Genomic DNA, 21509 nt, shown 5'->3' with positions numbered 1-21509 from the left:
CATTGTGTAAGTCTCTCCTTTTGCTACTAATGATGGTCCTTTAAACCAGGTGTAGTTCTGCACAGGTGGGTTTGCATCACTGCTGCAGGTCAGAGTCACTGAACTGCCCTCCACTATTTCACCAGAGGGACTGATGGACACTGAGATGCTCTTTGGAGGATCTAGACATCAGAAACCAACAGCAGTGAGTGATCTAATCATCACAGGATATTAAAGATCTAGAAAAGAGAACCGCTATAAAACAGACTCACACAAAACATTCAGAGTTAGAGCTTCAGAGTATTTCTTTATAAATCCATTACTGCATTTGCACTTGTATTCTCCACTGTCCACAGAGCTGATCTTGTTCACTGTGTAAGTCTCTCCTTTTGCTACTAATGATGTTCCTTTAAACCAGTTATATTCCACAGGTGGGTTTGCATCACTGCTGCAGGTCAGAGTCACTGAACTGCCCTCCACTATTTCACCAGAGGGACTGATGGTCACTGAGACGCTCTTTGGTCCATCTAGAGGTAGAATGACACACATTATGAACATGCTTTCGTGTTTGAAGTGATATTCAGTATAACTGTAGTATAATATCTCATTTGTATTTGCATATTTCCATCATTTACTTCAGTAGATGAAGATCACTGTTGCAGATTTAGGATTAATTTCCAAACATTACTCAGAGTTTCTGTTATCCAAAAGACTTATTGATTCTTTGAAGATGAAATTCCTCCTGACTGAATACTGAATATTTCGATTTCACAAGAAACTACATAGAATTATGTTTATTTTACTGCATGTGAATCAGGCATTAACATTAGATAACTGGCTGTAGTCAGTAGTAAGTAGAGTGAAGATGACTGTCTACAGTGTGGAATTATGGTCTGTATTGCTGGTTAACAAGTTTTTTCCTGGTCGTTTGAAGGCTATTTAACTTTAGATTTTTATGTGAAGTAAAGAAAAGAGGAGAGGCTAACGCTAACATTAGCTAACTGATGAGCCATTTTAAAAAAACAAATTACAATGCTTCTTAAATTACAGATTCCCTGAAAGGACATGGGTATAAAAACATTACATGGGTTCTCCTGCCTGAGAAATAACATGAAATGACATTTCTTAAATGAATAATCTTGAGATAATTATTGTGATACATGTAGAGAAAACCTATGCGCATTCCCTGCTCTGCCCTGTAGATGGCACTAATGCACCATTCAGGCAGCATTTCCTTTTCTTTTCTCTCCCTAAAAGACCTGCTGTCCATTTTTTCAGGGGCCTGGACGTTGTTAATCAGAGAACTGGAAACTGAGCAATATAAAGCACTTTATTTTGTACAAATACAAATACATTGTTTCAGAGCTCACCAACAAGAAAAAATGGGGTAGAATTTTTTATTAACTCAGGAACAGTTTTGAACACTAAAGAGCAAAGCAGATTATCGTAACTTAACATAAACTTACTACGTACACAAATATAAATCATTGAACAGAATAATAATTTTGTGATTTACATGTGTTACAGTTAGTAGTGGGTGGTATTTAAAATTAATATCATGGTATAATTAAGATCACTGATGGTTTCACTATATCACTGTACAGTGTAACATGTTTTCAAACAAAATCATTTTGGATGCTTAAGTAAACTTTTTCATCTTCTAGAACTGCGACACGAGACCGTGAGCGTTTATATCCTGGTTTCGGTCTCGGTTTCAGAATCTTTACACGCCTATTAATACCTCAACCTGTAGTTCAAACAATATACAAATGATTGATCTCTCATTAATGCTTCAGATCTTGTAAATAATACATAATAAAATTGATGAAAAATCAAAATGAAAGCCAGTGGTAGTAAAGGCTTAGCTCCCTCCCTAAATCTCTGGTGATGCCCCTATCCTCTCATATAGCTGAAACAATGCACACTGCTTTTTAAATGAAACAATCTGTCTTTAGGGTCAAATTGTAGCAAAATAGACAAATGAGATTCGTCACAATTGACTACTTTAATCATTTGTCAGCCCTAATTATTACACTACATACATAAACTTTACAGTGTAGTTTACAGTTTATGAGGGGCTTTTTGTGTTAATTATGAAGTCCTGCAGAACCAACTCATGTTTTATTGCAGTCACCCATCATTAACCTCAGCATATGAAGATTAAAACAGGAGACTGAAGATGTTTACATCATGGTACAGTAAAGCTTTGTCTAATTACTAAAGCCTTCATGGTCTCAGACGTGTCAGAGCAGTGAAAATAAAAAAAAAAAAACATGTAGGATCTCCAGAACGGGGATCAGGAACCCAAGTTTTGCAGTGTGTGTATGAATATATCAGGAAAACCTGAGAAAATCCCCAGTTCACTACAAGTACATTACTTAAAAAACAAACTAGCTGAAGCAGAATCAGATTTGGGTTCAATTTGATCACAAACAGTTCAGCATGAACCCTCAGCTTTGTTTGTTTTCTGAGACTGAATGAATGAATCTGTACTTACATCTGACATTCAGAGTGACCTCAGGAGAGTTCTGACCCAGTACAGCACAGCGATACCTGCCTGCATCCTCCCTGCTGACCGGCTGCAGGTGGAGTTGGTCAGCACTGGAGGATAAACGGTGTCCATTTCTGTACCAGGTGAATGTTGGACTGTCAGACAGACTGAAGCTGGTTTTACATGTGAGAGTGACTTTATCTCCCTCTGTCACTCTCTCAGGAACCTCCACCTGGAGATCTGAGAACCAGAGAAAACAGACTCACACTGTGGAGACTCACACTAGCTGAGTAATGATGATAGGTTTTCAAATATCCTTTAATAAACTTTTAGTTTTCATGCAGCTTAAACTGGATCTCAGTACTCGATCACTTAATGCTTCACTGCTGTCTTTCTGTGTTTTAACAGTTCAATAAAACCAGTGAGCATTTTACTCAAATCCATCTGTTCTCTGTGATTCAGTTTAGACTGATTCCACTCAGAGTGTATAAACCTCTCAGAATCATCTCTGAGTTGTAGAGCTGATCCAGAATCAGATTCAGTTCCAGTTAATGATTAAATCTTTTTATATATTTATGAACAAACAAATGAATCTGTACTTACATCTGATATTCAGAGTGACCTCAGGAGAGTTCTGATACAGTACAGCACAGCGATACCTGCCTGCATCCTCCCTGCTGACCGGCTGCAGGTGGAGTTGGTCAGTACTGGAGGATAAACCATGTCCATTTCTGTACCAGGTGAATGTTGGTGTGACTGTCAGTCTGCAGGTGGTTTTACATGTGAGAGTGATGTTATCTCCCTCTATCACTCTCTCAGGAACCTCCACCTGGAGATCTGAGAACCAGAGAAAACAGACTCACACTGTGGAGACTCACACTAGCTGAGTGAGTGTATCACTGATGTCCTGAATATTTCTACACAAAAGTGGCATTAAAATTTGCACCTCTGATTAAGCCATTGCATTTGGTGTATTTATTTATGTATTTTAAAAAATAATTTCTACAAGTAACTAATTGTTTGTGTATATCGTAATTGAATCACCATCAGAGTAAATTACAGTAGATGTTTCTCCTGCACAGCAGCATAACATTGTGGAAGATTAAATGTAGCACAAGCTCCTCTGAACTATATGATAGCTGCTACTACAGTCAGTGAACTACCGCTAATACAGCGCTGTTAAACACCTCAGTGTGCTGATCAACTCTGACTAATGTACTACAGTTAATGATCTACTGCTAATACAGCGCTGTTAAACACCTCAGTGTGCTGACCAACTCTGACCAATGTACTACAGTTAATGAACTACTGCTAATACAGCGCTGTTAAACACCTCAGTGTGCTGACCGACTCTGACCAATGTACTACAGTTAATGAACTACTGCTAATACAGCGCTGTTAAACACCTCAGTGTGCTGATCGACTCTGACTAATGTACTACAGTTAATGATCTACTGCTAATACAGCGCTGTTAAACACCTCAGTGTGCTGACCGACTCTGACCAATGTACTACAGTTAATGAACTACTGCTAATACAGCGCTGTTAAACACCTCAGTGTGCTGACCGACTCTGACCAATGTACTACAGTTAATGAACTACTGCTAATACAGCGCTGTTAAACACCTCAGTGTGCTGACCAACTCTGACCAATGTACTACAGTTAATGATCTACTGCTAATACAGCGCTGTTAAACACCTCAGTGTGCTGACCAACTCTGACTAATGAACTACAGTTAATGATCTACTGCTAATACAGCGCTGTTAAACACCTCAGTGTGCTGACCAACTCTGACCAATGTACTACAGTTAATGATCTACTGCTAATACAGCGCTGTTAAACACCTCAGTGTGCTGATCAACTCTGACTAATGTACTACAGTTAACACCTCAGTTTACTTCTCTATTACACAGATTAGACTCATCAATGCTCTGCAGAAAATCATTTAACTCTGAGAATCTGATGAAGCTGAGAATGAATGTAAAACACTTCTGGACTGAATTCTGGTTCTCCAGTTCTAAGCAGTGTGTTTCTCATGTTTTCTATGAAGGATTGATGTGATTCTATTACAGTACTGCTTTGTGATCCTGAACACCAGTGAATGAGGTAGAGTGTCTTATTTCTGCTGATGGATCTTACCTGTGACTGAAAGATCAACTCCACCTGCACCTTGATACTTTCCTCCAGGTTGGTCTGTTATAAATGTGAAGTAGTATTTATTTTGATCCTTTTCTCTCACAGTCTTAAATCTGAGAGTGCAGTCACTGTGTTCATCTCCGAGGTACAGAACTCTGCCTCTGTACTCAGGATCATCTGACAGATCAGGAGGTTCTGAACCAGATGTAACCAGCTCTTTAGTCCAGAAAGCTTTTTGGACTGAGTGACCACTTGGATATGTGTAAGTACACTCCATGGTCACTGCAGACCCCTTTAGAGCACAGAAAGATTTCTGATTGTAATTCACAGCCCACCCATCCTGAGCAACAACTCCTGCAACACAAAATACAGAAATGTGTAAATTATTACTGTTTGGGTCTCAGTCAGTAAAAATGCTGCATAAAGTCTCCACTTCAGCTCATTTCTAAGACTGTTCATTTCAGCTGGGTTTGAATGACCAGCTGTAATAATCTGAGCTCATTTGGAGATAAAAGCACAAAGTGAGAAGCTCCACAGGTCTTACAGTAGTTTAGTACAACTGACCACAATATCATATATATAAATAAACTCATAACTGTACAGAGTTCAGTGAGAAGTAACAGCTCTGACTCACCAGAGATGAAGAGCAGAAACAGCAGAGAAACAGTCAGAGACATTCTGAGTGAGATCAGCAGTTCAGCCTGTATGATCACAATATTTAACAAGATATTGTTAATTTACTGAGTTATTCATGCAAATTCAAGGGTCATCAATATGTCTGTATCTGCCAAAGCACTTTCATAGTGCAGATAAAGCTCAGTCAGCAGAAAGAAAGCAGGCAGAGTTCATACATGAACTTAGTTCACTGACCATTAGAGGCTTTTAATGTAGTGATCCTCATGTTTTACAGGCTTCATATTGGTGATATTATATACACACTTAATTATTAAAGTGTCTTATTAAATATGTTGTAGCAGAATCACTAAAAGGCACCAATAGTCAAACTACACTTGTTAACCTTAACACAACACAGATATTAGTATCAGTTCACTTCTCTGTCCATTAACTATGAATTAATGACTCTTTACTGATTCCAAAAGCACTAAGAGTGTTTCCTACCTTCATTAAGCGACGGTCATCTCCTGAACTGGAAGAACGAATGCAGAGAAAAGGAGGAGCTTTTACAGTTTAAACTGATAAACTGAATGTGGTTAAAATGTTGCTGACTTTCTCAAATTCACTGACAATTATTCTTCCTGTTTTCAGTGAATCAGTTATTCAGTCTTCAAGTACAGAAAACACACTTCTTCACATTAAAAACTGAACTAAAATAGTAAAAACTAGAAAAACTCCTCTATAACTGAGGAACATTAATGAGTGAGCTGTGAGATGATGAACATTTTTCCATCTAATCAGTCACTTTTCACTTTCTTCCTTGTTGTATGTAGACAGTGTGAGTGACTTCAACTGACCCGCAGCTTCATTTCCTCACACTAGAACTTCCTTAATATCTGAACACTCAGAGAACATTTAGCAATCTCGGTGGTGACCCCACCTAGAAGCCTGTGTGGTGATGATGTCAGAGTTGGTTAATCATCTAATGTTGTTTAATAGAGGGATATAGCCATCTAGAGGAATGTAGCTGTCATTACATTCACACTGTACTATAAGGTCCATCACTGACTGACTGATATCTGGAGCTCTGTATCAGCTCACCTGACACTTCATCCATCTTTCTCTTCTGCTCACTCATATTTCAGATATTAATTAACAATACTGCCTATTAGAGAAATAATAGATATTGTTGCTTTTTCAGTATATGTTTATATTCCGCACAACCGACGCAGCATACAAAGAGGGAATTCAGACTCTTTACTCATCATAATGGGAGACTTTCAAAGTGCAAATCTAACTAAAGAAATGCTTGAGTACACTTGTGCCACAAGAGAAGGGAACATCACGCGCTGCTCTCGGTCATTCCAACCACAGCCTTGTTCACATACAGGCAGAAAATCAAAACAAACAAGCCTGTAGTCACTACAGTGAAGAGGTGGATGAGTGGAGACACTGAAAACCTACAGGGCTGCTTTGAATTTACAAACTGGGCTGCTTTTGAAAAAGCTGCAGATAGACTACATTAATATAGAGACACTGTGATGTCACACATCAGTTTCTGTGAGGAGAGCTGCATTTAACTACAGCACAGGTGAAATACAGGATCAAAAAACTCAGCTGAACTCAAACAGCTTTAGAGGTAAAAGGAGGCCGCATTCAGGAGTGGGGACAGAGTTCTCTACAAAGAGGCCAAAAACAAGCAGAAGGGGATTAAAGCAGCAAAGAAGAAACACTGAGAAAAGCTGAAAATCCACATTGCTGCTAACGACCCAACTTCAGTTTGGAAAGGCCTTGAAGAGACCAACTAGAAGGAGAGAGATACTCCCCTTCTCCTACATGAAAACCTACTCACCACTGAGGCAGTTCTACTGCAGGTTTGAACACACAAAAGATGTCTTCCAAAAGGTTCTACCTTTAACTTATCAATCCACTGAATATTATCCCAAGTCTTGGGGGTCATCAAGATGTTTTTTTTTGGCAAAGGCGAGGTGAGCCTTTGTGTTCTTTTTGGTCAGCAGTGGTTTGCGCCTCGCAGCTCTCCTATGGATGCCATTTTTGCCCAGTGTCTTTATTATTGTGGAATTGTGGACACTTTCTGTGAGGCCTGCAGCTCTGTAGATGTTCATCTAGGTTCTTTTGTGAGGTCCTGGATGAGTTGTTGATGTGCTCTTGGTGAAATTTTGGTAGGCAAGCCACTCTTGGGAAGGCTTGCCACTGTTCCAACCTTTCTCCTTTTGTGTTTAATGGCTCGCACTGTGGTTTGCTGGAGTCCTAGAGCCTTAGGTAACCCTTTCCAGATGGTAGATTTCAATGACTTTGTTTCGCATCTGTATTTGAATCTCTTTCTAACGTGGCATCATGTGCTGCTTTTTGAGACCATCTAGCTGCTTCACATTGCCAAGCAGTTTCTATTAAGTGATGTTTAGATTCATCAGGTCTGACAGTAATCATGCCTGAGTGTATCTAGTGAAATTAGACCCAATAGTCAATAGAATTTGGTTAACTGGTTGATGTAGTAGCTAAGGAGGTCAGAGTGAGTTTGTCATCTGTTGGTTTGAGAATGAGCTGCAGGCACTTGCAGTATTTTTAACTAGTTTAAACTGTTTACAGATCCATAATAACAAATATTTAATTATGGAACACATCACTCAGCTACAGTTAGAGGTCTCTCTACCTCTCTCTCTCTCTCTATGTCTCCCCCCCCCTCTCTCTCTCTCTCTCTCTCTCTCTCTCTCTCTCCCTCTCTCTCTCTTCTCTCTCTCTCTCTTCTCAGACTTCATTGGTTGGATGTGTTAAGTCTGAATTGTTTCCATAGTGACACACACACAGGAACTAACACAGACACACCCCGGTGAAGAGCTTGAGGCTGAAACAGTGCAAAAACAATAATAAGAATAATATGTAACGTAGTTTTGCTACATGAAGGAACATGGAAACATCTGATGCAACTTGACTGACCTCCACTATTTCACTAGAGGGACTGGTGGACACTGAGATGCTCTTTGGACCATCTAGAGGTAGAATGACACATTACACTTTGTGGAGCTGTTCTGTTGTTTGAAAAAAAAACAAAAAACAAAAAAAACAAACTATAAATCATAAACCAACCACTTTATATGAAGATTACTGTTTATGCAAGTTTAGGGTTCATTTCATAAGATGACTCAGTATTACTGGAATTCCACAGTGTTCACTGTGGACGAATAGAAAGATACTGCAGGTGGAGTTGGTCAGTACTGGAGAATAAATGATGTCCATTTCTGTAACAGGTGAATGTTGGTCTGACTGTCAGACTGCAGGTGGTTTTATGCATGAGACTGAACTGCTTCATATTGAAGAATATTAATGAGCCAGTAGTGAGATGATGAACATTATTCCTTTTGAATGAAAGACTTTTACCTCCTTGCATGTTTTCTGTAGACAGTGTTCGTGGCTTCAACTGACCAGCAGCTCCATTTTTTCACACTACAACTTCCTTTTTCTCTGAGCACTCAGACCACAACTCATTAGCATGATCTGATAACTCTGCTCAGTGCCAAAGCTAAAAACACACTAAAGTATGCACAGTATAGAGGTTAACTGATGGTCACTGAAAGCTCCATCTTCCTCCACTCTGTTCATGATCAGTGACTGAGGAAGATGAAGATGAAGTGGACTTTTCCTTCCAGAGTCCAGCATTAATGTTGATAATGAACTCTTTCACTTGTGAAGGAATTTTAGTCGGTCACTCTTCACTGATTGGTCAGCTCGCTCGTGCGATTTGCTCTTCTTAGAGCAAATGTAAAAAGTGCTGCTCATCTCCTCTCAGAGCTGCTTCAGGATCAGATTCCTCCCTGTTTTATATCTCAGTCTCAGAATCAGATTCTAGCACAGCAGTGCTGCTCTGGCAGGCCTTGTGAAGATCAGAGCAGCACTGCACAAACACACTCATTAGCTGTAGTGATGAATGGAGCTGAGCTTTAGCTTTAGCAGATGGAAATATGGAGCTGATTCACAGTGGACTGGACACAATAAGACTCTGACCAACATTTAAAAGTAGAAACACTTCACCACACTACATCATCAGCACTTCGTTCAGAGCTGATGATGTCATTTCCAGTGTGTCTGGAGTACAGAAATAGTCTTATTCAAACTAAAATAAAGAAGAATAAGGTCATTATAGTTCAGCACTGACAGTAGATTGTGTATTAACACCTCAGTGGGTGAAATAAACAAACATTTAATGTTCAAGCAGGAATCAGAAAGACACGGTTCAAAATGGTATTTCTAATGATTAGCTGGTAAAAAAATAAGGTTAACTTTGTTACACTGAGATATTTCACCCTCTGCCAATAACCGATGATGACTCTCTCTCTCTCTCTCTCTCTCTCTCTCTCTCTCTCTCTCTGGTGTAGTTGTTTCTGATTGGCCTCTGTGGTGATGATGTCAGAGGTGGTTCATCGTTCACTTTAAAGTTTTTATCTGTTGGTCTGTACTCCCATCTAGAGGAATGTAGCTGTAATTACATGCACACTGTACTACAAGTCCCATCACTGACTGACTGATATCTGGAGCTCTGTATCAGCTCACCTGACACTTCATCCATCTTTCTCTTCTGCTCACTTATGTTTCAGTTATTTATTAACCACATGGCTGCCGTCTCAATAATTAATGTTTTACATATTTCAATATGTTACCTTTACGGGCTTGAGTAAGGTGTACGTGGAGAAGTGAGAAAAGTAACATAAATATTTAGATCAGTTTAAATTAGCTATCAGGGGAAATTGCACTTCTGTAATCAATCTAAACATGCAAGTTAACAAGATCCAATTTTAATTTTGATTGTTGGCGTGATTACATGACACACATTATATGACTCCTCAAATTCTCTACAGACACTACGTTTCCCATAATGCCCTGGCATCTTTACTTTAAACACTTTCAGTCTGGATAGCTAGACTCATGGCCATACAAGCTCATGTTATCATACTAGCATGAACTGATTATGCAAATACAACATCACATTGGGATGTAGTTCATAGTCTCAAATGATTTTTTTTTTTTCACATATATGGTAAAAGAAAGTATTAGTAGAAAATTTGGGAAACAATAACACGTGTCTGAAGCAAATGAGACCTTCTCAGTATCCACATTAGTACTTTGGCATAAGAAAGAGAGCTTTTAATTGTGCTTATTGGTGAACTTATATTAAGTCAAAAAGATGTAGCTTTTGTTTTTATGAAGACTGTTTTGCTCAATGTATATTCAAGTTCATTACTGCCAATGTTCATCTCACAGCCAACTATGAAGGAATAGTCAGTCAATGTCATTGTGTCCAACATTGGGAGCTGCTGACTTTCACAGTTTAATGATAAATAATTGAGAAGCCAATCAGACATTGTTATAGGCTTAATATGGCAAGAATGGTGGGATACTATTAACAGGAGCACATAAACCTTGATGTTTTTCAATGAAAGAGACTAAACTAATCCTAATATGTTGGATTTTTGCACCAACTATAACCAAAACAAAGGAATACATTATTGTACATATACATAACGATTCTGCAGATATATTAGACCAGTATTAACATTTTTAGTAAAATTACAGACAACTAGGCTATTAACGATGAGATCAAATCTGTTTCTGGTTGTTGAGTCATTTATCATCTGTAACTGATCTCATTTTGTTGTAATGACTGTGATGTGAATAAAAAAAGAAAATATACAAACATACAAAAGCTGTTCTTGATGCTTCTATATGTCTCATTCTTTAATTGTTTCCACAGTGTTCTACTAATTTAGTCACTGTTAGTCTCCTCCCACTAACTAGGTCTCCCTCCACTGCCGGACTCTACCAGTCTGTGAGGGTGAGAGCATTCACACAGACTTCCTCTGATACATGAAGCCACCACCTCATCTTCTCACACAAAATCAATGGATAAAATAAAGAGAAACAACCACTCAGTAAACTCCTCCCTTTAACACTGATTATACAATTATAGTTTCGCAACTGTAGTCCCGTGCACCTCTGACAAGCTTCCACAACTTTACATCATGCCTTAGTGTGGGGCAAGTTTAGGAAGCAGATGCTCCAGATCACAAACTAATCACTGTTTACTAGCTTAGTTAATGCTGGATGAGTTAACAAGAACATAGACCACAAAAACAAGGAGTTTGTTTACATGCACTTAACAATCCAATAACAGTAGAAAATCAGATTTTGTCAGTAATCCAATGAACGCGTTTACATGCACTTAAGTAGTCAAATAATGGGAAACTCTGGGTCTACAAGAGTAAGGCAGTAATCAGTCTAAAGCTTTGCAACCAGCCATCAAACTTACAGAAGAAAATGTGTAGAGAAGAGTGAAGTAGAGAAGGCTGGAGGCATCACACCACACTGTACTGACTGGTGTCCCTCATGTGTGTATTTTGATCAGAAACATTAAAAGGCCAATACACATGTTTATATTTGGCAGTGTGAACCAATTTGCACATCAGCCTACAAATGGGACAACTGGTAAAATACTATAGTACTCAGTAGTCTCAACAGTCTGCTTACCTCTCATCATTAGAAAAGAAAACACCATTATTTTCTACAGGAGCATGTGCACCTGTGTTTCTTCTGAACAGTAGATTTCCAATAAAGTCCTCTTGAGGGTGATTATGTAATTGCTGTCTGTTAGAAAAGTAATGAGGTGTTGTTCTTCATTAGAAGCTAATGATGACCAAGAACAATATAAAATGAAACAATGTTAACTCATTATTGATGATATAGGAGTTAATGATGATCTGGAATAGTATTATTAAGTTGAACATATGGTAACTCATTATTAATGAACTAAGAGTCAATGATGATCTGGAACTGTATTATAAAGTGAAACACAGGATAACTCACTACTAATGAACTAGGAGTTAATGATGATCTGGAATAGCATTATAAAGTGAAACATATGATAACTGATTAAGAATGAACTAGGAGTTAATGATGATCTGGAACTGTATCATAATGTGAAACACATGGAAACTCACTATTAATGAACTAGGAGTTAATGATGATCAGGAACAGTATTATGAAGTGAAACACATGGAACTCACTTTTAATGAGCTAGGAGTTAATGATGATCTGGAATAGTACTATAAAGTGAAACATATGGTAACTCATTAATAACGAACTATGAGTTAACGATGATCTGGAACTGTTTCATAATGTGAAACACATGGAAACTCACTATTAATGAACTAGGAGTTAATGATGATCAGGAACAGTATTACAAACACATGGTAACTTATTACTAATGAACTAGGAGTTAATGATGATCTGGAATACTATTATAAGTGAAACTTCTAAAGAATACTTAATTTTTTCATTTTGTCAACTATGTAGTTTGTTTCAGCGTCACTCACAAACACAAAGGTGCTTTGCTGCAATCACACAGCAACGCTGCTTGCTTATGTCTGGTACTGCAGTCTGTTTTTGCACATGTGCAGACTGAGAAATCAGAAAGAAATCAGAGTAAGAGTTTATATGCACTGAGAAATCTGGTTACTGAGCTAAAATCCAGCTCTCTTTATCACATTTTCTTAATTAGATTTCTAGACCTTACTTCAATCTAAGAAATCAAATTGCTCATTTGAATAATCAGATAACCGCAGAAATCTAATTATTAATGGATAATTATTGGTTATTGTTTTCATTACATTGTTTTCATTAAACTTAATGTTCTTGTAGAAGAAGAGTGCTGCTCATGTCATCTATGCAGACTTCAGTTTAAAGGGACTTTTGACTTTGATCTGTAGTTTTCAGTATCTGTGTATCCTTTTATCACTTCATGTTTGTAGCCTTCAAATGCTTACTGGAGGTCCTTCAGAGATTCCTTTCACGTAAAATGCTCCGATACCTCAAAGATGCTCACTGTCATATGGTGTAGGCCCCCTTACTGTTCTACTTATTTTATTTTTATTAATCCACCATTCATTTGGTTATGGAAAGTGCAGTCATTGAAAGCAGTTCCATCATTCAGACACATACTTTTTTTATGCTGGATAGCTGCACAGCTGTGTTTTCAGTTTGCATGTGAGCATAACATAAAACAATAAGTTCCAGTACAGTTTTAAAACATTTATTTGTAATTTTGACAATGTTAATCTGTATTATGTTGAAGAAAACAGTTATTTTGTGTAGTAAAGCCCTCATATGATAATGTGCTAGTTAGCTTGTTAGCTTGCTGAGAACTGATATCCTAACTCTGTTGGTTTGAGCCTCTCATGCTGTGTAAAATGTAAGTGTATTTGATTTCTTTAAAAAATGTTCTTGAGGAATGGCTGTTTTCTTAATATACTGAGGAAACTGTGGAGCCTGTATGCTGTGTTAAGCACACTAATGTTAAACAGCAAAGTTAAGCTAAATTGCTGAATGTGTAAATGCCCTTTTTGAAGCTCACATAGCTCCTCTAGTTCAGTCTGGATAGCTGTGTGGCTAACTGTGTTTCTCTCAGTTTGCAGCTTTACAGCAATACAAAAAAATAGCAACTTCACAAACATGGAAGCCCCTTTTTTCATGTGTGTACAGTCTGCAATACAATAGCTGAGAATAACTAACACAGAATAAAACAGAGAAAATTTGAGTAACTGAGTTAAAAATATTCTACAGGTGGAAAAAAAAAGAGATGAAAAGGCAGAAGAAGAAGACTCCATCGAAGAGAGTAGGATCATGGAGTAAGACAAACAGAAGAGCAAAAAATTCAGATCTGTCCCAGTTCAAACGCTTTATAACGCTTTATAAAAGAGATAATGGACTGTAATATGTTTATCATCCTGTAATGGCCCTGAATATTTGAAGCATCCTTTCAACTTTCATCAAGTTTGTTAAATAGTTTGAGCTGGGATGTTCAGTGACTAAATGCTGGCAAATGTCATTAAATCACATACTGCAAAAAAACATGATTTTGTGTTGTAATTGACTTGCCTTTTTTTGGTTTGCATCATCAGCTGAATTGCCTCTTCTCTTTCTCCTGAAAAGTAACAGTATAAAAAGTACTAATATTAATATTAACAATAACATTGTGCAAAAATTGCAACATAAACATTTTTCACTGATACATTAACAAAAACTAGTTCCAGTGATAAAAAAAAACAGAAAGTTAAAATAAGATTTTATAATCTACATTAACGTTCATTTTCATAACTCATTTTAAATATGTGTTTGCTTACCTTACACAAAATACGGCAATGATAACAGATAAACATCCACATCCAGCTATGACTCCAATAACTGCATATAGAGCTGAATTCCCAACTCCTGTGTGCAGATGAATGCTAATTTTTATGAGATGTTATTAAGTGTTATTCGGGTTGTATTTTCCATCACTAATACCTTTTAGAGTGACAGTCACTGCAGCTGATTTCTGAGATCCATATTTATCCTGGGCCACACAGTAGTAGGATCCACTCTGTAGAGCACTGTAACTGTGTCCAGATCCTACAGGTGAGCTTCCACCTTCTTTAAACCAGGTGTAGTTCTGCACAGGTGGGTTTGCATCACTGCTGCAGGTCAGAGTCACTGAATTACCCTCTGCTGTTTCACTGACGGACAACAGGGCTTTCTGTGGAGCATCTAGAAAAATAGAATAGCAGTACAGAGATGATGTCAGATAATGTCATTTTAAAAAATCTAGCAAAGCATGAAAATGACCTTACATAAAACTGTTAATGATTTGTACTCTGAGTATTGAGACCCATGTGTGTTTTTTGCCATGCACTGATATTCCCCCCTATCTGCAGAGCTGATGTTTGAGATTCTGTAGATCTGTCTTGTTGATTTCTGCAGAGCTCCTTTATCCAGCTTCTTAAACCAGGTGTAGTTCTGCACAGGTGGGTTTGCATCACTGCTACAGATCAGAGTCACTGAACTGCCCTCCACTATTTCACCAGAGGGACTGATGGGACACTGAGATGCTCTTTGGAGGATCTAAAAATCACAGAAGAACTGCATGATGTAATCATTACATGACATTAAATGTTTATAAAGAACTTCTACAAAATAATGTACAACTGGAACAAATAAACACAAACTTACACAAAACATTCAGAGTTAGAGCTTCAGAGAGTTTCTCTCCATGTTCATTACTGGATCTGCACTTGTATTCTCCACTGTCCACAGAGCGGATCTTGTTCATTGTGTAAGTCTCTCCTTTTGCTACTAATGATGTTCCTTTAAACCAGTTATATTCCACAGGTGGGTTTGCATCACTGCTGCAGGTCAGAGTCACTGAACTGCCCTCCACTATTTCACCAGAGGGACTGATGGACACTGAGACGCTCTTTGGGCCATCTAGAGGTAGAATACACACATTACGCTTTTTGGAGGTGTTTTTCTGTTGGGTTAAGCAAACTATAAATGTCTTGTGTAAGTACTTTGTTTTATTGCAGACACACATCATTCAGTTCAGCACATAAAGATTATTGTTGTTATAGCTTTTGAATTAATTTTCACTAAAGACTCAGAATGAATTATTTCCAAGTATTTCTTGGTTCTTTAAGGGTGAATAAATAAATACTGATTTCTGATTTAGTTTGCTGGATGAAATTGAGCTAAATAATGGTTTGTACAATCATCTTTAATTAATGTCCACAAAAAAAAAAATAAATAAATAAAACATAAAATAAAAATAAAATAAAATAAAAAAAAACACCTGTACATTAGGAGAAAACAGTCCTGAGAAAAATATCGGAAAAAGTACTTTGGTAATCCGTTGATCCACTGATTTAGGTTGCTTTTCATTCGGGCTTCATTTCTGTTCAGCATTTTTTAACCATTCCCATGCTTACATAGATCTGTGTTCTCTGGAGTTTGGTATTACTCCTGCCAATAGGAGGCTACAGGGAGTTGTACTATCGTGTATTAACATAAAAGAAGAAAGTTACTGTGAGTTAGACCACCGTTAGAAACAGTTTGTTGTTGCTGCTCTCATTCTTAGAAGTCCCTGTATTGGGACAACTGTAAAAACAGTGACATCATGGATTTGAGTGTCTCAGACTTTAAGTTCAAAACCAGAGGAAGAATTATCCAAATGGAGGACCAGCACAAGCCTGGGAAACTTGGGCTGGATATACATGAGCTGGCATCGGTCAAACTTGCAGTAACTTTGTTCTTTTTTTATGTTAATACATAATGGTACAACTCCCCATAGCCCCCTACTCCACAGAACACAGACCTAAGTAAGCATGGGACTGGTTACACACCCCTCCCCTCAGTAGAGTGACCACATAAAACTTTTTTTTGTTAGATTAGCTACATGAACATTGTCACAATGGTTGGGATCACTTACCATCATGGGTGTATATTTTGTCTGCACAGATATTATATTGACATCCAAGTGAATATTTATTGCATGTGATATATTACTTTAAAAAGAGAAATTAGTGATGCTGTTAGGTTCAACAGTTCAACTTGAACTCTCAGCTTTGTTGGGATTTGTCTTTCTGCTGGTAAAGGTAGGCTCTGAGTTGAGACTTTCTTTAGCTAGACTCTTTTAGTTATAAAGCTGTCTTGTGGAACCTAGTGCTTAATTGTACTTACTAGGTTCAGGTTCACTTCTCCCAGACAGTCTGGCAGGAGTGGTGGCACAGGTTTGCTTTTGTCCAGAAAGTGGCGTTTCACTCCACTTCCATTTTCTCATCTTTCAATTTCCTCCTTTGAGTACCATGCTGTCACTGCATCTTTCCCTACTAAACTTCACATCATTGACCTTTATCGTTCTCCCTCTCTTGTAGGCAACTTCTTTGATGAGTTACATATTCTGAGTCTCTTCCCCATCAATGGAACCACATTCATACTTTTGGGTCACTTCAACCTGCTGCAGTCATCCTACCTGTTACCACTGCTATCGTCCTTTGACCACACCCTCAACCAGACTCCTCTGATGCACAGAGCAGGCAACATTCTGGACCTGATATTCAGTAGACCTACCTCTGCGCTGGATGTCACAGTAACTTCCCTTCACTGCTCTGATCACCACTTTCTCTTCTTTTTTATCTTTCATACTTTCCCTCCCTGCTACTCCTGTCTATACTACCCCTTCATGTTCTTCTACTCGACACAACCTACACTTCATTCCTCCCTCGTCTTTCGTTTCAACTATCCTGACCACACTTCCCCATCCTGACTCATTTTCTTCTCTCTCACTGGACACAGCTACAGATGTTTTTCTTTCTTCACTCTCATCTGCAATTAACCTTCTGTGTCCTCTCTTCTTCAGGCCAGCAAGATCCTCCCCACCTGCCCCCTGGCTGACAGGTGTCCTGAGCATCAACCGACAAGAGCTAAGGAAGGCTAAGAGAAGGTGGAAGAAATCTCAGCTTGACTCGGATCTTCACTCCTACCAATCTCTCCTTTCTAAGTTCTCACTTGAAGTTACTGCTGCAAAGTCATCTTTCTACAGAAGCATAAGCATCTGATCCACGCAAGATCTTTAGCATTTTCTCCTCTCCCCTCAACCCTCCTCCTCCATCTCCACCCTCTTCTCTCACCCCTGAGGATTTTGTCACCTTCTTTGAGAAGAAGGTTAATAGAAACCGCCAGTCTTTTCCCTTTGTCTTCACTCCTTCCACTAGACAGCATTCTCTTGTTCTCAATCCCCTAAGATGTTTTTCTTCTCTTTCCACAGATGATGTCCTACAACTGATCAAATCCAGTAATCCAACCACGTGCCCACTGGATCCCATCCCATCCATTTTGCTCCAGTCAATCTCCATAGGTTTCTCATAAACAACTTCTTGTCGTCAGGCCAAGTTCCATCAACTTTCAAGACTGCAAGAGTGCTTCCCATCCTGAAGAAGCCAATGCTTGATAGCTCTGATGTCAAAAGCAACTGTCTTTCTTTCTCACGCAGAACCAGCTCCAGGACCCCAAACAGTCTGGCTTCAAACTGGCAAACTCAACAGAAACTGCCCTTATAGCAGTGACTGAGAAGCTCCAGGCAGCAAGATCAGCCAAACTGTCATCTGTTCTGATTCTTCTTGACCTCTCAGCAGCTTTTGACACGGTCAACCATACAATCCTTCTGAATGTCCTCACCAAACTTGGAATCACTGGATCTGCGTGGAAGTGGTTCAAGTCCCATCTGGAGGGTCACTTTTATCAGGTAACATGGAGAGGGTCCACATCCTCTCCATGCAGGCTCTCCACTGGTGTCCCACAAGGCTCAGTGCTGGGTCCTCTTCTCTTTTCACTTTACTTCTCTTGGTGATGTAAAATCATCTCATAGCTTCTCTTATCACTGCTATGCTGATGACACTCAATTAATGCTTTCCTTCCCACCTTCTGACACCCAGGTTTCTAGTCGCATCTCGGTATGTCTGACTGACATCTGTTCATGGATGGCAGCTCATCACCTGAAGCTCAATCCTTGCAAGAGTGAGCTGCTACTCATCCGTGCAACTACAGGTCATCATCATGATCTTGCCATCTCTTTCGAGAACTCTGATTATTCCGTCTGAAGATGCAAGAAGTTTTGGTGTGATTCTAGATGGCCAGTTATCGTTCACGGCTCATATTGTGAACCTAACTCAGTCATGCAGGTTTCTCCTGTATAACATCCAGAGGATTCGACCCTTTCTCACTCAAGAGGCCACTCAGGTGCTAGTTCAGTCTCTTGTCATCTCTAGGCTCGACTACTGCAACTCGCTCTTGGCTGGTCTTCCTATGCAGGCCATCAAGCCTCTGCAACTCATCCAGAATGCAGCAGCATTGCTTGTCTTCAATCTTCCTGTTCAGTCACGTCACTCCACTGCTCCCCTCCCTACCTAATGGCAATGGTCAAAACTCGAACTGTACCTCAAGCCCTTCGAGCTTCAAGTACAGCTCCGCTTAACCCGCCATCCTTCAAGATGCGTGGAAGACAAGCATCAAGACTTTTCTTTGTACTGGCACCCAAGTGGTGGAACAAACTCCCACTGGATGTCTGAACAGCAGAGTCTCTTGTGGTCTTCAAACGCAGACTGAAGACTCATCTCTTTTTACAGCACATAAGTGAGCACTGAGTTAAGTATTTACTGAAATGTATTGTACTGCACTGTGTTTAACTCTGTTTCTTTTCTCTGGGTATCAACATGGGCTTTTGTTTCTAGCAGCATCCGAGCTCAGGACTGGCTTTCTTTCTAACCTATTTGTAACCAGCAAAGATACTTTCTTGAGTTAGACAAATCACTTTTTGTAAGTTGCTCTGCATAAGAGCGTCTGCTAAATGCTGTAAATGTAAATGTAATGCTTGTTTTCTGAGACTGAATGAATGAATCTGTACTTACATCTGACATTAAGAGTGACTTTATGAGAGAGAAGGTTCGGACTCCATACTGCACAGTCATAACTGCCTGCATCTTTCCTGCTGACCAGCTGCAAGTGGAGTTGGTCAGTACTGGAGGATAAAGGATGCCCATTTCTGTACCAGGTGAATCTTGGTCTGACTGTCAGACTGCAGGTGGTTCTACATGTGAGAGTGACATTATCTCCCTCTATCACTCTCTCAGGAACCTCCACCTGGAGATCTGAGAACCAGAGAAAACAAATTCATACTGTGGAGACTCACACTAGCTGAATGAATGGTGTCACTGACACATAGAAGTAGAAGCTAAAATCAAACGTAAACCTTAAGGTTACTTGCAGCTCAGATTTGTGAACTGTATGTAATGCACAAATATATTTGAATGGAGTGCATGTTGAAGCTTTGATGCACACACACAAGAAAGTTTATCATGCATGTGAGAATGTTTCAGCATTTGAATTTTTGGCACATGTTCCTTTTCAAGGGAGAGTCATAGTGAGTCATAGGCAGAGTGCTGGACAATAGGTCTTTATCATCAGTGTGGAAAGTTAAATTCATCTCAAGCCTTCTCTGAATTGTATAATAGCTGCTACTACAGTTAATGAACTACTGCTAATACAGCACTGTTAAACACCTCAGTGTGCTGCTGACCAACTCTGACCAATGTACTACAGTAAATGATCTACTGCTAATACAGCGCTGTTAAACACCTCAGTGTGCTGCTGACCAACTCTCTAACTTTGAGAGTTTAATGCAGCTGAGAATGAATATGAAACACTTCTGGACTGAATCCTAAGCAGTGTGTTTCTCAGGTGTGCTGTGAAGGATTAACGTGATTATATTACAGAACTGCTTTGTGATCCTGAACACCAGTGAATGAAGTACAGTGTCTTAGTTCTGCTGATGGATCTTACCTGTGACTGAAAGATCAACTCCATCTGCACCTTGATACTTTCCTCCAGGTTGGTCTGTTATAAATGTGAAGTAGTATTTACTTTGATCCTTTTCTCTCACATTTTTAAATCTGAGAACGCAGCTGTGTTGTTCATCTCCGAGGTACTGAACTCTGCCTCTGTACTCTGGATCTTGTAACAGATCAGGCGGTTCTGAACCAGATGTAACCAGCTCTTTAGTCCAGAAAGCTTTTTGGACTGAGGGACCACTTGGATATGTATAAGTGCATTCCATGGTCACTGCAGACCCCTTTAGAGCACAGATAGTTTTAGAGTTGTAATTCACAGCCCACCCACCCATGCAGCAACAACTCCTGCAACACAAAATACAGAAATGTGTAAATTATTACTGTTTGGGTCTCAGTCAGTAGAAATGCTCCACAGGTCTTACAGTAGTCCAGCACAACTGACCACAATATCATATATAAAAATGAACTCATAACTGTACAGAGTTCAGTGAGAAGTAACAGCTCTGACTCACCAGAGACGAAGAGCAGAAACAGCAGAGAAACAGTCAGAGACATTCTGAGTGAGATCAGCAGTTCAGCCTGTATGATCACAATATTTAACAAGATAATATTAATTTACTGAGTTATTCATGCAAATTCAAGGGTCATCAATATGTCTGTATCTGCCAAAGCACTTTCATAGTGCAGATAAAGCTCAGTCAGCAGAAAGAAAGCAGACAGAGTTCATACATTCACTTGGTTCACTGTTCATTAGAGGCTTGTAATATAGTGAGTCTCATGTTTTACAGGCCTCATATTGGTGCTGCATTGCTAATATTATATACACACTTAATTATTAAAGTGTCTTATTAAATATGTTGTAGCAGAATCACCAAAAGGCACCAATAGTCAAACTACACTTGTTACACTGAACACAATACAAATATCAGTATCAGTTCACTTCTCTGTCCATTAACTATGAATTAATGACTCTTTACTAATTCCAAAAGCACTAAGAGTGTTTCCTACCTTCATTAAGCGATGGTCATCTCCTGAATTGGAAGAACGAATGCAGAGAAAAGGAG

General features: G+C 39.0%; 1 protein-coding gene across 2 annotated transcripts; it reads right to left on the bottom strand.

Annotated features, from left to right (window-relative positions):
- Nucleotides 1-219: 219 nt before the first annotated feature.
- On the bottom strand, nt 220-21482 carry LOC118797816 (B-cell receptor CD22-like). 2 transcript variants are annotated; one of them, XM_036557087.1, is made up of 6 exons: nt 21454-21482; nt 5241-5307; nt 4610-4960; nt 3074-3307; nt 2477-2710; nt 220-506 (listed from the first exon to the last, which is right to left on the bottom strand). In XM_036557087.1, exons 1-6 carry the CDS (start codon nt 21457-21459, stop codon nt 235-237), a joined length of 1164 nt encoding a protein of 387 aa, XP_036412980.1. In that variant the 5' UTR covers nt 21460-21482; the 3' UTR covers nt 220-234. The 2 variants fall into 2 exon arrangements, with proteins under 2 accessions (XP_036412980.1, XP_036412979.1); XM_036557086.1 differs by lacking the exon at nt 21454-21482 and adding an exon at nt 5726-5777.
- Nucleotides 21483-21509: the final 27 nt, after the last annotated feature.

The sequence above is a fragment of the Colossoma macropomum genome, unplaced genomic scaffold (genome assembly GCF_904425465.1).
Source record: "Colossoma macropomum unplaced genomic scaffold, Colossoma_macropomum, whole genome shotgun sequence".
NCBI lineage: Eukaryota > Metazoa > Chordata > Actinopteri > Characiformes > Serrasalmidae > Colossoma > Colossoma macropomum.
This window is presented reverse-complemented; position numbering and strand designations above follow the sequence as displayed.

Coding starts and splice junctions, on each gene's coding strand:
- LOC118797816 (XM_036557087.1), bottom strand. Junction 4,961..5,240: donor GTTTCTGCTCTTCATCTCTG/GTGAGTCAGAGC, acceptor TTTGTGTTGCAG/GAGTTGTTGCTCAGGATGGG. Junction 3,308..4,609: donor AGTTGATCTTTCAGTCACAG/GTAAGATCCATC, acceptor TCTGGTTCTCAG/ATCTCCAGGTGGAGGTTCCT.